Source organism: Sus scrofa, chromosome 15 (genome assembly GCF_054392235.1).
Source record: "Sus scrofa isolate SSC_HxYL_T2T_F1_AM1 chromosome 15, Sscrofa_HxYL_maternal_Yorkshire_Landrace_v2.0, whole genome shotgun sequence".
In the NCBI taxonomy this organism is placed as follows: Eukaryota; Metazoa; Chordata; class Mammalia; order Artiodactyla; family Suidae; genus Sus; species Sus scrofa.
In genome coordinates this window covers 86,704,034-86,721,581 of record NC_139397.1, presented here as the reverse complement: position 1 = coordinate 86,721,581, position 17,548 = coordinate 86,704,034, and the positions used below count along the sequence as shown (strand labels likewise).

The following is a 17,548-nucleotide window of genomic DNA, read 5'->3' as shown; positions in this document are numbered from 1 at the left end:
CCCTGTTGCTAGACATTTGGATTGCTTCCAGTTATTTTGTTTTTGTATTGTTGGGATTTTTTTGTTTGTTTTTATAGCCAATAACAGTTTTTTTTTTCCTTGATAATAAATAACATGTTTCCTTTTTTCCTAAGTGATGTCCTTAGTACCTTCTCAAGAATGGCACAGCTAAAATCGATAGCCTGGTTAGTTTTATGGCATTAGCATGTTTTACTAGGGTGTTCCCCACAAAGACTAGACTGATTTATATGCCATTGGCAATATATGGAGGCACTTAATACCTGAAACCTGGCAATATTTAATTCAATAACTTTTAGATACTATTTTATTAATTTAATTAACAGTTGAAATTTTCATTTATTTAATTAGAGCTTCTAGATAAATTTCTAGATGCTAGAATATAAATATAAATATTTGTTTCATGGTTGCATTTCCCCCTTAGTGAGCTTCCTGTACGTCCTTATGACAGTGGGGAAAGACCCTGTACTTTTATAGTACTTGAGTTGCAAAGATAAGTGCATTCTGGCTCATTTGCAAACAAGTACATTTTTAAGACTTCAATTAAGACGTTTTCTTTGGATCGAGCTTTGTTAGATTGAGGGCCAGTAATGCTTAAATAAATGTGTAAAATTATGCTACTTGTGAGTTATTAAGAACTGCTTAATTTCTTTTCTGTTTTTTTTAAATTCCTTTTTATCCTTTTATTTTTCTAGGCTCGAGAATTACAAGCTCGGGTACTAAAACGTGTTCAGATGGAACAGCCAGACGCAGTTCCTGCACAGAAACATTTAGCAGCTGAAATTTGTGCAGAGATTGCAAAACATTCTGTTGCTCAGCGAGACTATGAAAAAGCAATTAAGTTTTATAGAGAGGCTCTTGTTCATTGTGAAACAGATAATAAGGTCAGTACCTTTATAAATTTTAAATAACTTGTATTCCAGATGTCATCTAATTTCCCCAAATATAAACTTCTTACCAGCTTATTTGTAAAGATCTGAAAAGAAATGCAAGATAAAATAGTTTTTAGAAATTCTTCAAAATACGTCATGCCTTAAATTAATAATGCTAGTGTCTAAAAATTATTATGGGTTTGTCACATATGTCCTTTATTATGTCAAGATAGGTTTCCTCTGTGCCCACTTTCATAAATGGTGTTGTTAGCATAAATGGGTGTTGAATTTCATCAAAAGCTTTTTCTGCATTTTTTGAGATAATCATGTGGTTTTTATCCTTCAGTTTGTTAATGTGGCATATCACACTGATGTGCAGATACTGAAAAATCCTTGCATCCTTGGGATAAATGCCACTTGGTCATGGTGTATGATCCTTTTAATGTACTGTTGGATTTGGTTTGCTGGCATTTTGTTGAGGACTTTTATATCTATGTTCAACATTGGTACGGATCTGTAATTTTCTTTTTTTATGGTATCTTTGACTGGTTTTGGTGTCAGGGTGCTGGTGGCCTCATAGAATGAGTTTGGGAGTGTTCCTTCTTCTGCAATTTTTAGAAATAGTTTCAGAAGGATAGCACTTCAAATAATAAGGTTTTAGTTACATTGATCTTTTCTGTTTTTTTCTTCACCTTTATTTCATTTATTTCTACTTTGACCTTTATTTCTTTCCTTCTACTTACTTTGCGTTTTGTTTGTTCTTCTTTCTCTGGTTGCTTTAGTTGTAAGATTATATTGTTTATTTGAGATTTTTCTTGTTTCCTCAGCTAAGCTTGTATTGCTATAAACTTCGTATTAGATCTGCTTTTTCTGTGTCCTGTAGGTTTTGGATTGTCATGGTTTCATTGTCATTTGTCCCTAGGTATTTTTTGATTTCCCTTTGATTTCTTTAATGATTAATTGGTTGTTTAGTGACATATTTTTAGCCTCCACATGTTTGTATTTTTTTCTTGTAGTTGACTTCTAATCTCATAGCACTGTGGTCGGAAAAGAAGCTTGATATGATTTCACTTTTCTTAAATTTACTAAGGCTTGCTTTGTGGCCCAGCATGTGATCTGTCCTGGAGAAGTTCCCTGTGAGCTTGAGAATTTGAGAAAAAAGTGTATTCTGTGGCTTTCTGATGAAATGTTCCATAATAAAATCTTTCTAATTTGTGACATACTATGTGTCTAAAAAAACATCTGGTCTAATATGTCATTTAAGGCCTGTGTTTTTTCTTTTTTTTTTTTTTTTTTTGCTTTTTAGGGCTGCACCCATGACATATGGAGGCTCCCAGGCTAGGGGTCTAATCAGAGCTGTAGCTGATGGTCTACACCACAGCCATAGCAACTCAGGATCCAAGCCACATCTGCAGTCTACACCACAGCTCATGGCAATGCCAGATCCTTAACCCACTGAGCAAGGCCAGGGTTTGAACCCACAACTTCATGGTTCCTAGTTGGATTCATTTCTACTGTGCCATGACAGGAACTCCCAGGCCTGTGTTTTCTAGTTGATTTTCTGTCTGGATGATCTGTCATCCCTTGATGTTATGTGGTGTTAAAGTCCCCCACTATTGTGTTACTATAACAGACATTTCTCCAAAAAAAGACATACAAGATGACCAACAGGTCTATAAAAAGATGCTCAGCATTGCTAATTATTAGAGAAATGCAGATCAGAACTATAATAAGGTATCAACTCACCAGTCAAAATGGCCATCATCAAGAAAATCAACAAATAGTAGATGCTGGAGAGGGTGTGGAGAAGAGGGAAGCCTCCTACACTGTTGGTCATCTTGGGAATGTAAGCTGGTCCAGCTGCTATGGAGAACAATATGGAGGTTCCGTAAAAAACTACAAATAGAACTACCACATGATCAAGCAGTCCCATTCCTGGGCATCTATCTGGAGAAAACCATAACTTGAAAAGGTACATGCACCCCATTCATTGCAGCACTGTTTACAATAGGCAAATCATGGGAGCAACCTAAATGTCCATCAACAAATGAGTGGCTAAAGAAGATATGGTATATACATACAGTGGAATATTAGCCATAAAATAGAATAAAATAATGCCATTGGTAGCATCATGGATGGACCTAGAAATTATCTAGTGAAGTTAGAGAAAGACAAATATCATATATCACTTATATGTGAAATCTAAAAAATGATACAAATGAACTTATTTACAAAACGGAAACAGGCTCACAGACTTCAAAAACAGACTTATAGTTATCAAAGGAGAACAGCGGGGGGAATAAATTAGGAGTTTGGGATTAACATTTAGTAGTTTGGGATATAAATGTACTATATGTAAAATAAATAATCAACAAGAACCTACTATAGAGCATAGGAAGGTATACTCAGTATTCTGTAATCACCTATAAGGGAAAAGAATCTGAAAAAGAATGGTTATTTGGATATGTATAATTGAAGCACTCTGCTGTATACCTGAAACTAACACAACATTGTAAATAAACTATACTCCAATATAAAATAAAAATTAAAGTAAAATGAAATTACGGAACAAGTGATATAAAGTAAATCTGCAAGCTTTTTTTTAATATTCATCTGTGTTTTAATAATCACTTTAAAACAATTTCACAGTCTCAGGTAACTGAATTTAGATGAGTCAATTCAGGTTATTAAACAGCTTTTGTACACTTCTAAATTTCAATTGCTATTTGGTGTTAGATGTATAAAAATCACTAGATTAAACCTCTTAGGCGACACAGCATGAAAAAAATGTAAAAATAATATCAGTGTAGAAAATTTACATACATGGCCAGTTATGTAAACTGTTACACTCAGATCTTGATAGATGATTTTTTTAAAATAGTCTAATAAATGGCAAAATACTTAAATAAGTGATATAGAATAAAAGATACCCATATTTTAGAGTTTAAAGTTTAAGATTGAACTTTTTGAAATTAATACAACTCTTTCAGATGTAAGGCAAAGATAACCTTTATTAAGACATAACTGAACAGTACCGTGGTCAGTGGTGGCTAAAGGGGTTGGAATCATAGTGGTAAATCTGGAGCATACCTTAGAGACAATTTGATTCAAGGTTTTTTTGTTTGTTTGTTTGTTTGTTTGTTTTTAGCAAATGGTAAGACAGATTTAGAGAGGTAGAGGGACTTGGTCATCAAGGGCTAGAATTTTTTTTTTGGTATATGGAAGTTCCTGGGACAGGGATTGAAGCTGCATCTGTGGCAACACTGGATCCTTTAACCCACTTCACCGGCCCAGGGATGGAACCCATACCTCTGTAGTGACCTGAGCTGCTGCAGTCAGATTCTTTTTTCTTTTTTGGGGGGGGGGGCACACCCACAGCATATGGAGGTTCCCAGGCTAGGGGTCCAATTGGGGCTGTAGTCGCTGGCCTCTGCCACAGCAATGCCAGATCCAAGCTGCATCTGAGACCCACACCACAGCTCACGGCAACGCCGGATCCTTAACACATTGAGCAAGGCCAGGGATCAAACCTGCATCCTCATGGATGCTAGTCAGACTCGTTTCCACTGTGCCACAGCAGGAACTCCTTGGACTAGCAACTTACCTGCAGATTTAAGACCAGTGTTCTTTTTACAATGCTTTTTTGTCTCTCTACTTTTCAAACGAGTTATGGCCTGTTCCCTGACACTCTAGGATAAGAGAAACTACAGGTGAGCAAACCTATAGTTTTCTTGCCTGTCATGCTTGGCATTTTTAGTGTATTCACTTTTGGTCAAATATAGTTTAATCCATGCCTAGACATTTTCCTAATTCACTTTTTATTCCAAACAGTTTCTGACTGATCTTGCCCTTCTCTATAGATAATGCTGGAGCTGGCAAGATTATACCTAGCACAGGACGACCCTGAAGCCTGTCTGCGGCACTGTGCCCTGCTCCTCCAGAGTGACCGGGACAATGAAGCCGCCACCATGGTTAGTCCAGGAGACCTCAGTGCTGCTAAGGCAGTTGGGTTTTATATATATATTCCATATGGATGTTTCAAATTTTACCTGATAAAACTAATAGTAGATGAGAGGCCTGGCTTATGTTGGCTTTTGGAAGAAATAACATTTTTAATTTTTTTTTTTTTTTTTTTTTAAAGCCAGTAAGGGAATTTATTGTTTCTCATAGCTGGGAATCACAGGAGGTGGGTCCATTTTCAAAAATAATTGGACATAGGTTTCCACATTTTTTAAAATTATTAGTACCTTTTATCAGTAAAGACCAAGACTTATAAGAATGGAGAACCTAGGTCAGTTCTTTACTTGCCCTTGTGGGCCTAGTTAATTTGTCTTTATAACTAAGAGGATTCTTGGTCAGGAAGAGTTCATGTGGTTAAGCTATAATTTGCTAAAAACTAACTTTTAAGTATTTACTCAAATATGCCTTTAACAGTTTCAGTGGGACTTTTAGAGTTAGAAAAAAATCTTGATGTATCGTTCTAAGATGGTGTGTTTTAGAGTTGTTTTCTTTCTCACTTTTACTGGGGTTGAGGTTTTAACTTTTCAGACAGCTACATAGGTGACAGTTTGTAAGGTTCATTTAGTAATTTTTACAAATGAGTCACTATAACTGAAAAGAAATATAAGAAGTCTCCCTTTTAAAACACATAATAAGAAAATCTCAGTATGTCTTGGTCATTTTTTTTTTAACTATTTTTCTTTTTATTTATTTTATTATTTATTTATTTACTTTTTTGTCTTTTTGCTATTTCTTTGGGCCACTCCCGAGGCATATGGAGGTTCCTAGGCTAGGGGTCGAATCGGAGCTGTAGCCACCAGCCTACACCACAGCCACAGCAACGCGGGATCCGAGCCGCGTCTGAAACCTACACCACAGCTCACGGCAACGCCCGATCATTAACCCACTGAGCAAGGGCAGGGACCGAACCCGCAACCTCATGGTTCCTAGTTGGATTCGTTAACCACTGCGCCACGATGGGAACTCCCTTGGTCATTTTAAATTCCTTTGAAATACTTAAGATTTAATAGTGTTTGGGGTTGGGTTTGCTGGTTTGTTTTTTTTTTAATCTTGTTATTTTTGCCAAGTTCAAATTTCTGTTTTTAAAATAATTACTTGAAACATACTTTCTGCTAAAAATACAGTTTTGTGAAGAGAGTGATCTGTTTCATATCCTTGATTATCTTCTGTTACACTGATCTCAGTGCTAATCCGCTTAAGGTGTAGTTGAATTTTAAATGGCTCATATTTTTCATATGTGTTTTTCATAGTGATAAACCCTGTTAGGAAGAATATGCTTTGTAAAACACATGGCAATATTTTTAGAACCGACTTTTACCTTTATAGATGGTGGCAGATATCATGTTCAGAAAACAGGACTATGAACAAGCCGTGTTTCATTTACAGCAGCTTTTAGAACGAAAACCAGGTAAATATCCACTGATTATATTTTCTAATGTAATCAACTCCCTTTCTCCTCTGGCTATTATGCTCCTTGGAAAAAACCCAACCTTGGTTGAATCCAGCAGTCTGCCTATTCCACAGCTGCCCTTGAGCAGGTGAAATGGTTATAAGAGGCAACATCATTGATTGGTCTCACTTTAAATTATTACTGCCGACTCCAAGTGGACCCTTAGGTGCTGCCTGGTAATCCTAGTGTATTTCTCTAATGAACTCACTCACTCCATCTACCTTCTACACTTTCTCCTCGTTCCTCAAACCTCTGACACTCTCCCCCTTTCTTGTCCTCAGCTAGAAACTTTGCCTCCCACATCACTGAGAAACCATGAGCATGTGGAAGAGAAAGTCTCCATCTTCCTATCTCCAGGTCTGCCCAGTCCCCAGCCACTGTCTTCCCCACATCTGCCACTCCACCTGTGCGCCCTGAATGCCTCCTCTCCCCTCCTGAAGGGCTTTGCTCCCCTCCTGTTCTGTGTCCTAACACCATCATTTTCTTCCTAGTCAGCACACAGATATGCTGTGACATCTCCCTGCTTTAAAAACGTCGGTCAGTAAAAACAAGCTCTTAATTCTCCAGTTACTCTCCCCTTCTAAATATCACTCCATTCCTCCATTTCCTTTATAGCAAATTTCCTCTAAGGAATTTCTGTCTATGCTGTCTTCCCTGCCTCCCTGACTCCTGCACCCCTGGGAGGCCGCTTCTGCAGGGTGGCCAGTGACCTTCATGCTGCCAGATCTAGGCCTAATTCTCAGTTCTCTGCTTACCTGGCCTGCCATTGTACTTAGCACAGCTTAATCCCCTTCTTCAGGAAAGACTTCCTTCACTTGTCTTCTGGGATACTGGACTTAGCTGGTTTTCCATATTCCAGCTGACTGCTGTATTTCACTCTCCTTTGTTAGATCCATCTTCTCTTCATCACCTTTAGATGTGAGGATGTTGTATACCTCAGTTCTAAAACCTTTTCTCCTTTTTTTATACCTTCACCCCCTAGGTGACTTCATCCAGGCTTTCTGTCCTATGTCCAGTCCTGACTCCACTGCCTATTTGCAAGAGGTGCTCCAGTTTAACCTGTCCAAAATAGAACAGTGGATCATTTCCTTCCCTCCAAATCTTTTTTTTCCTCCTCTCAGTAAATGGCATTACCATTTATCCATTTTCTCAGGTTCCAAACCTTCTGGCTACCATTGTCTCATCTTTTTCTCATATACCACATCCAATCTGTCAGCACATCCCTGTTAGCTCTACCTTCCGTCAGTCCTGTCACTTTCATCTCCCCTACTGCTGCCACCATGGTGTCAGCAGCCTCATTTCTCACATAATATTGCAGTATTCTCATAACTCATCTGCTTCTACTCACTGTCTCCAAAGAATTTAGAAATGCTTTCAGCTGAAAGTAACAGAGACCCTCCTATCCCAGATTCTAGTGGCCTACATAATTATGGCTTTTATTTTTCTCTTTTAGAAAAGAAATTTAGAAGTAGGTTGTGCCAGGAAAGGCCCAGAGGCTCTTCAGTATCATCAGGAGTTCTTCTACTTTCATTAGATACCGTGTCCAAGATGACTACTTCAGCTCTCGGCATTAATGTTCCTGTATGGGGAAGGTGGGGGTGGAGGTGGGCCAAAGGGCATTGAGGAGGAAGGAACACTCCCATACTCATTCTTTGAGGCCCCCTCATCCTGATACCAAAACCATCGAAGATACCATAAAAAAAGATTACAGACTAATATCACTGATGAACATAGACATGTTGTTCAACAAAATACTAGCAAACCAAATCTAACAATTCATTAAAAAGGATCATATGCCATGATCCAGTGGGATTTATCCCAGGGATGCAAGGAGTTTTCAGTATCCGCAAATCAGCCGGTGTGATATACCACATTAACAAATGAAAGAATAAAAACTGGAGTTCTGGAGTTCCCATCGTGGCGCAGTGGTTAACGAATCCGACTAGGAACCATGAGGTTGCGGGTTCGGTCCCTGCCCTTGCTCAGTGGGTTAACGATCCGGTGTTGCCGTGAGCTGTGGTGTAGGTTGCAGACGCGGCTCGGATCCCGCGTTGCTGTGGCTCTGGCGTAGGCCGGTGGCTACAGCTCCGATTGGACCCCTAGCCTGGGAACCTCCATATGCCGCGGGAGCGGCCCAAGAAATAGCAACAACAACAACAACAACAACAAAAAAGACAAAAAACAAAAAAACCGGAGTTCTCGTCGTGGCGCAGTGGTTGACGAAGCCGACTAGGAACCATGAGGTTGCAGGTTCAGGCCCTGGCCTTGCTCAGTGGGTTGAGGGATCCAGCATTGCCGTGAGCTGTGGTGTGGGTTGCAGACCACGCTCAATCCCGCGTTGCTGTTGGCTGTGGTGTAGGCTGGCGGCTACAGCTCTGATTAGACCCCTAGCCTGGGAACCTCCATATGCCACGGGAGCAGCCCTAGAAAAGGCAAAATAAAATAAAATAAAATAAAGAATAAAAACCATGTGATCCTCTCAATAGATGCAGAAAAAGCTTTTGATAAAATTCAAATCCATTTATGATAAAAACTCTCCAGAAAGTGGGCACAGAGGGAACCTACCCTAACATAATAAAAGCCGTATATCACAGACCTACAGCTAACATCATACTCAATGATGAAGAGCTGAAAGCATTTCCTCTAAGATGAGGAAAAAGTCAAGAATGCCCACTTTTGCCACTTTCATTCAACATAGTTTTGGAAGTCCTAGCTAGGGCAGTCAGAAGAAAATAAATAAAGGGAAACCAAATTGGAAAGAAGTAGTAAAACTGTCACCACTTGTAGATAACATACTGTACGTAGAAAATCCTAAAGATGCTACTAGAAAACTGTTGAGTTCATCAATGAATTCGGTAAAGCTACAGAATACAAAATTAATACACAGACAACTCTTGCACTTCCATACACTAACAATGAAAGGTCAGAAAGAGAAATTAAGGAAACAATCCCATTTACCATCACATCAAAAAGAATAAAGTACCTAGGAGTAAACCTAACTAAGGAGGCAAAAGATTGGCACTATAAAACTATAAGACAGTGATGAAAGAAATCAAAAATGACAGAGATGGTTAAACCAAAAGACAAGTTAATGTAATTTAATCTATCAGTGGTAATTATAACTTCATAATTACTAATAATGGATACATTTCAGTAATATTGTAAGGTGATAATTATTCAAGAAACTGGCCTCCAAGATTGAATTTAGACAATATCAGCAATATCGTATATCATATACATCAACAATATCATGTAAAAAAATGGGGAGTTCCCATCATGGCTCAGTGGTTAACAAACCTGACTAGCCTTGCTCAGTGGGTTAAGGATCTTGCATTGCCGTGAGCTGTGATGTAGATCGCAGATGTGGCTCAGATCCCTCTTTGCTGTGGCTGTGTCATAAGCCGGCAACTATAGCTCCATTTGGACCCCTAGCCTGGAACCTCCATATGTGAGCGTAGCCCTAAAAAGACAAAAGACAAAAAATAAAAAATTGGGAACCAGAAATTTCAACCTTTACTTCCTTCCTAATCTAGTATAGCTTCTAGATTCTGTGCCTTTTTTATAGGACAGACTAATTCTTTAACAAAATATTTGAAGTTATAGATATTACTGTTAACATTTGTAGGTTTTCTCTTTTTTTTATTTTGCTTTTTTAGGGCCGCACTTGTGGCATATGTAAGTACCATAGGCTAGGGGTCAGTCAGAGCTACTACAGCTGCCAGGCTACACCACAGCCACAGCAATGTGGGATCCATGCCGTGTCTGTGGCCTACACCATAGTTCATGGCAGTGCCCCATCCCCAACTCACTGAAATCCGAGGCCAGGGATCAAACCCACATCCTCATGGATACTTGATAGATTCATTTCCAATGTACCACGACGGGAACTCCAACACTTGTACCTTTTAAAGTTCTTTTGTACTTTTTTTTGGTTTCCATGGCACTCTGAAGGTCAATATCATAATCCTGTTTTAAGAACGCAGGTGATCCTAGTCTCAGAGAATTTGGGCAGTTTTCTTGGATTTGTATAGCTAAAAGGACAAGGCCAGTATTTGAATTCTCTTTCTGAAACCAGATTCTGATCATGCTCTTCTTTTCAGTGATGCCAAAAGGTAGAGAGAACAAAATTTCAAAACCCAAAATCCTAGGTCAAGAAAGGCAATGATGATATCATCAACCTGGATTATTTTGGCATCATTAATAGAATAGCTGCAAAGCCTACAGAGGTTTTGTGTGTGTGTGTGATATTTTCATTTTGCTAAAACGTACATAAAATTTGTCACTTTAGCCTTTCTTAAGTGTATATAGTTCAATGGCATTAAGTGCATTCACATTGTTGTATAATCATCACCATGATCCAGCTCACTAACTTTTTCATCATTCCAAACTGAAAATTCAGTACACTAACTCCCTATTTCCTGCTTCCCCCCAACAGCCTCTGGCAACCACCATCTACTTTCTGCCTCTATGAATTTGCTTCCTCTAGATGCCTTAGATAAGTGGAATCACACAGTACTTGTCCTTTTGTGTCTGGCTTATTGCACTTTATATAATATCTTCAAGGGTTATCCATGTTGTAGCATGTCAGAATTTCCTTCCTTTTAAAGTTGAATAAAATTCCATTATATGTATATACCATATTTTACTTATCTGTTTGTCCAATGATGGACATTTGGGTTGTTTCCACCTTTTGGCTACTATGAACAATGCTGCTGTGAACACCAGTGTGCAAATACTTGATTGAGTCCCTGCTTTGATTTCTTGGGGATATATACCCAGAAATGCAAATGCTGGATTATATGTTGTCTTCTCTTTTATTAGAAAATAGAACCAAAGATAAGTTGCTTTTAGAAGCTTTTGTTTGTGTGTATGTTTTAATTCAGAACATATCAAAGTGATCAGAACAGCTTAAACAAGGACTTTTACAAATTCCCTTCTATGAACCTAGTGCTGAAACTTGTGACCCCAAATACCTAAAACATACAACTAGAGAAGAATAAAATGTGAGCAGTAAATGTAATAGATTGCTATAAATACCACTAAAGGAGTTCCTGTCGTGGCACAGAGGAAATGAATCCGACGAGGAACCATGAGGTGAGGTTGCAGGTTCAATCCCTGGCCTTGCTCAGTGAGTTAAGGATCCGGCGTTGCTGTGAGCTCTGGTGTAGGTTGCAGATGTGGCTCAGATCTGGCACTGCTGTGGCTGTGGTGTAGGCCAGCAGCTACAGCTCCAATTAAACCCCTAGCCTGGGACCCTCCATATGCCGCAGTTGCAGCCCTAAAAAAAACGAAAAAAAAAAAAAACACTAAAATGATTTTGAAGGTCATTTAATGTCAGTTGGGAAATGTTAACTGTATAATGTTGAATCAAAATTAGAATCCCATGGAGTTCCCATCGTGGTGCAGTGGTTAACGAATCCAGCTAGGAACCATGAGGTTATGGGTTTGATCCCTAGCCTTGCTCAGTGGGTTAAGGATCCAGCATTGCCGTGAGCTGTGGTGTAGGTTGCAGGTGTGGCTCGGATCCCACATTGCTGTGGCTCTGGCGTAGGCCAGCGGCTATAGCTCCGATTAGACCCCTAGCCTGGGAACCTCCATGTGCCTCGGGAAGTGGCCCTAGAAAAGGCAAAACAAACAAATAAACAAAACAAAATCAGAATCCCAAGTGTTACTCCAACTTTGTGTATATGTAAGCAACACATTTCTTTGTTAAATACTTACAGATTGATTTTTTTCACTATAATGTATGAAAGGAAATGTACCAAAATGTGGTAATCTCTAGTTGGTAGGAATAAGAGTGACTTTTCTTCCTCCTTTATATTTTTCTGTATTTTTCCCAAATTTTCAAAAGTGTCCATGCATTATTTTTACAATCTTAAAAAGTGTATATTAAAATGATTCTCAAAATGTAGTATCTTAGTGATGAGAAAGAACTGAATAGAACTGGGAGAAGAAGCCTTTCTAGGAGCCTGCCAAGAAATTATACCTGAGACCAAATAACAAAATTAATTATTTTTCCTCAAAAGAAGATAAAATAGGATTAACATATTGGGACTTAGATGTTAAGGTTATAGTATGGTAGCTGGTATCTAGTGTGTTAGGTACATATACACATTAAGGCAAATCTGGAGTAAAGTTCCTAATTGCCTACCCTAAATATTATCATCAAGATGTACTGTTCTCACCCTCTTCCCAGCTGACATAGGAAAGGAGTTCTCAGAGATAGATTTGCCACATGCAATCAGATTGATCCTCTTAAATTTTACATTTAAGAGTTTGAATTATGCAGAGGCTGATTCTAGAAGGCTCTTTAGGTACCTGTAACACTAAGGCGCTCCTTCACTTCTATTTAAATTGTACTTCATCTGAAGCAAACTATACCTTAATGAAGTAGCATTATAACCATCAAAACAAATGCTATAAAATATTGTCTAAAATATTGTCTGAAATATTCTTTGTTCCTAGATAATTATAAGACATTATCTCGTTTAATTGACCTCCTGAGAAGATGTGGAAAACTTGAGGATGTTCCAAGATTTTTCTCAATGGCTGAGAAACGTAACTCCAGAGCAAAACTGGAGCCAGGGTATCAGTATTGTAAAGGACTATATCTCTGGTATATTTATTGGCAAAATTTTTTTCTCATTGTTGACTAAAGTAGAATACACTTTTCTTTGAATTAAAAAATGTCTACATTTTAGGAGTTCCCGTCGTGGTGCAGTGGTTAACGAATCCGACTAGGAACCATGAGGTTGCGGGTTCGGTCCCTGCCCTTGCTCAGTGGGTTAACGATCCGGCATTGCTGTGAGCTGTGGTGTAGGTTGCAGACTCGGCTCGGATCCTAAGTTGCTGTGGCTCTGGCGTAGACTGGTGGCTACAGCTCCGATTCGACCCCTAGCCTGGGAACCTCCACATGCCCTGGGAGCGGCCCTAGATAAAGCAAAACAAAACAAAACCCTCCACATGCCATGGGAGCGGCCCTAGATAAAAGCAAAAACAAAAACAAAATAAATAAGTAAATAAATAATGTCTACATTTTAAAATATGATAGTAGTTTTATTTACTAAATAATAAAAAGTTTACAGTCAGTGATTGAAATAAGTCATTTTTTTTTTTTTAATACCTAACAAGGTATACTGGAGAATATTTACTAAATAAGTCATTTTTTTTTTTTCTTTAAACACCTAATAAGGTATACTGGAGAACCAAATGATGCCCTTCGACATTTTAATAAAGCTCGGAAAGACTGTGACTGGGGTCAAAACGCCCTTTATAATATGATAGAAATCTGTTTAAATCCAGATAATGAAACTGTTGGAGGTGAAGTATTTGAAAATCTGGATAGAGACCTGGGGTGAGTAGTATTTGACAAGTTACGCTTTTGTTTTGAAATACTTGTTAGGGATAATAAGCAAGAAGGATATCTTGTAAAAGAGAACTAAATTCCAGGATAGCACAAATGACAGTTCAGTGAATAAATCCTAGCTAGAATAACTGTCCTCTGAAACAAGCATGAAATACTTTAGAAGGTTTCCTTAATCAGAATAGACATATTATTGAAGACATTCCCGTAGATACTCTGTAGAAAATTGCATGAATTGTAGAGCGTGATTACTTTGGCAGAAATTGTCCACATAGTAACTCCTTAACAAATGGTAGCTATCTGCCAAACCCTGTGCTATATACTTTATATGTACTGCCTTCTTTATTCTCTATAACAGTATCGTGAAATAAGCTCAGAGTTAACTTGTCTAATGTGAAGGAGTTAGAAAATGATGGAGGCAAAATGTAGACTTGAGTCCTGCCTGACCTCAAAGCTCCTGCCATTGGCCACCTTGGTGCACCACTCCTACATGGTTACATTTCTGTCAGCCTGTGTTTGTTGCTTGTCCTTTGCTCAGAATTGGGGAAGGCAGGCTAGGGGTGTATAGGGATGTAAAGGGAATAAAAGAGGTAATTCCTGCCTCAAGAGCATGCAGTTTACCTTTTAGGCCAGACAACATCTGAAACTGTTCAGTCTCCCACAAAACAGAAATGGGTTAAATCAATATTTAAGTGGTTCAGGAATATCATAGAAATCATAGCAGTGCAAAGCAGTCAAAGGGAGATGCCTAGAGGAGTGGGAGAAGTTGGAATCCGTCACTGAAATCTCTCAGCAATCAGGTTCTAAGGCTTGGATTATAAAGACCATTAAAAGATTTAGAGCAGGGAAGAGGCATGTTTATTTTTTGTTTTAGAAAGGTTAAGGTTACATACTTGTATGCAATTATAGGCTGTCCCCATGGAAATCTTCTGCAAGTAGTTAAACCAAACTCAGACTATAAAACTCAGAAGAAAAGGGTCACAGCTGGATGCACAGATTTGGGAGACAGGTACTCAGAGTGGGTAACTGGAACCCCATGAATGGCCTCGTTTTGAGTAGAACATGGTAGCAGAAGTCTGAGAACTTAAGTTTGGGCTTGCTAACATTTAAGGGAACTGGAGGAGGAAGGGGGTCAGGAAAGGCCAGTCATTTTAGTGGAAAGACAATGAAAACTGGGTAACATTACAGAAGCAAAAGGAGGGGAGCTTGCAGGAAGGTTACCAACAGTGTAAACTGTTTTAGAGAAGATAAAAGCCTGAGAAGGTCAATGGTTTTAGTGATAGGCTTTGAGAATTTAATTCTATTTCGTTAATTGATTTATTTATACATTATATCCACGTGTGGGTATGTATATAAGAACACTGCCATTCCACATTCAATTTGTTATTGCACTTGAAATTTACAACCTTTTGACAAATACAGAATTTCTTTTCTGAGAGTCTGATAGGCAACTGGGTAGGAAAAAATTAAGTGTATTTTATATGTCCAGCAAACTTAAATTCAAGTCCCAGGTTCAACATTTATTATCTCTGTGACCTTTGACAAATTACCTGTTGGAGCCTCAGTTTTCACATATATAAAATAGATTCAGCATGACCAAATGAAATAATAAAATAATACAGTGCTTGGCACATACTAAGTGCTTTAACAAGGTTAGTTACTTTCTGCTCCTTTTTAAAAATTAATTTTTAAAAATTGAAGTATAGTTGATTTACAATATTTTATAGTCTCCCTTCTTGCATTTTCTGTGTAGATACACTGCATGATAGTTGTATGATTCTGCTTATCCTAAATTCCTGTTTAGTATTAGCTAAAATGAACACACCACATGTGGATATTATCCAATTTTTTTTTTCAATCTAAAGTGAGTAAATGTTTAATGGTGTTTTATGGAAACTATATTAGTTTTGTTTTTAAAACCGTAACTGTGCTCTACTCTGTATTATGTGTGACATTCTCCAAAAGGATTATTTTTAAATCGGTGAGAAAAATAGACACCAGTGTACCTCATTCTAAGCTCAGTGAATTTTACTTCATGAGTAATAGACCTAAAAGAGTTTTTATAACATTAAGAGAGTTTTTATTGCATACAGTAATTCATCTGAGAAGCAAGAATCTGTGCAGTTAGCAGTGAGAACAGCAGAAAAGCTCCTCAAAGAACTAAAACCTCAGACTGTTGATGGTCACGTACAGCTTCGCATAATGGAAAACTATTGCTTAATGGCCACCAAACAGAAATCTAACGTTGAGCAGGCGTTAAATACCTTCACCGAAATAGCAACATCCGAGGTTAGTAAATTTTCTTTTTCAACCTCACGTTACATTTCCTTGGTAGTATAGAAATACGTATTTTGATTCATTGTTTATTTTCTGAAGATTGACTTCATTATTTACTGTTTTCAAAAGTTAGATGTATATTTTGGTGTAATTTTATATCATGTACTTTTGTTTTCAAAGGAGGCATTGTTAATGTTATTATTTCTCTCTCTATTAGAACAGTGAATTCTTGAGAAAGGAAATCCTGCAAGAGGGCTTTCATTAATTCTGAAGGGAGTGGCTTTATCCTCTGTGTTAGGTGCAGCCTAGGTTAACTTACTAAGTGAAGATAGACACGTGGTTACCTTGATCTCACTTTTTCACTTACATGAACTTAAATTTTTCCAGCTCTAGGGCTAAGGGAGATCAGTACCAACAACTTATAAATCAGTCATGCAAATAATTATGTTGTTATTTAGCAACACAGAAATCACCCCCGAAATAATAATACTATTAATAAGTATTAAATGTTAATATTATTTAATAATAAATCATTTATTATTATTAGATCAAAGGCTTTCTCCTCTTTTCATCCCATTCAAATGCATCCCTCCTCTTTTATCTTCTGTCTTTTATTTTTTTGGGAGGGGCTGCACCCACAGCATATGGAGGTTCCCAGGCTAGGGGTCGAGTCGGAGCAATAGCCGCTGGCTTACGCCACAGGCATAGCAACTCCAGATCCAAGCCATGTCTGCAGCCATTGCCACAGCTCACAGGCAGTGCCAGGTCCTTAACCCACTGAGCGAGGCCAGGGATGGAACATGTGTCCTCATGGATACTAGTCAGATTCATTTCCACTGAGCCACGATGGGAACTCCCTCCCTTTTTACCTTCTGGGTGTTTTTTTTTCTTCTCTCACACAGTGCTGTATTTCTCTAATTATTTGTTATTAAGAAAGGAATTCCAGGTACCTACCCCATCAACGGTTGGTAATAGCTAGTTCTAAGCATATACTTGGGATTTCATGCTCTTCTACTCACCAGTGTTGTAGACCGTGGAAGACTCATAATTTGGGGCCTCTCAGAGGATACACAGAAGTGATTCAGAGGTTATAGTGATAATAAAGTACCAAAAAAACCCTACGGTCACCCTTTTCTTCTGCCTCCCAGGACCCTGGAGGGCTTTGGAAAACCTTCAACTCCTATTGGTGTTTGGTTGTAAGTGTCCGTCGTGGCACTTGACGACCACTGTAAGCCACCTTGAGGACAAAACAACCAGGTAGCAGCCACAGAGATTCATCCTTGAGCAGAGCCCTTCTACTGACATTGACATAGTGTTCTCAGGGGTTGTGCTCAGTTGAATTGGCTGTGCGGCAGCAGATGGATAACAGCAGCTGCCTGAACCCGAAATAGGACTGCCCTATAAGTCTAAGAACATCCCTAAGAACATGATGAAGCACCATTTCAAGTAAGGTGTCAGAGCAACTGAATGTTGTGAAGGAACATTCCATCATGTAAGGGGGGGTTAAACTGGGAGGCTTGAAACACAAAGGCAGTAATGTGACATCAC

The 17,548-nt window shown here is 38.5% G+C and overlaps 1 protein-coding gene across 26 annotated transcripts in view; it reads left to right on the top strand.

Annotated features, from left to right (window-relative positions):
• TTC21B (tetratricopeptide repeat domain 21B) overlaps nt 1-17,548 on the top strand; it is an 875,896-nt gene that overhangs the window by 49,225 nt on the left and 809,123 nt on the right. For 9 of the 26 annotated variants that reach the window (XM_084999358.1, XM_084999355.1, XM_021074792.2 and 6 more), the window contains 6 exons: nt 714-902; nt 4,751-4,861; nt 6,237-6,318; nt 12,826-12,976; nt 13,553-13,714; nt 15,817-16,012. The exons of 1 other annotated variant lie outside the window; for it this stretch is intronic. In XM_084999358.1, the coding sequence (XP_084855484.1) occupies nt 714-902; nt 4,751-4,861; nt 6,237-6,318; nt 12,826-12,976; nt 13,553-13,714; nt 15,817-16,012 (891 nt within the window). Of the gene's footprint in view, nt 1-713; nt 903-4,750; nt 4,862-6,236; nt 8,324-8,610; nt 11,455-12,825; nt 12,977-13,552; nt 13,715-15,816; nt 16,013-17,548 lie in introns of those variants that run through there. 16 more of the 26 variants (XM_084999361.1, XM_084999353.1, XM_084999351.1 and 13 more) reach the window with 8 other exon arrangements.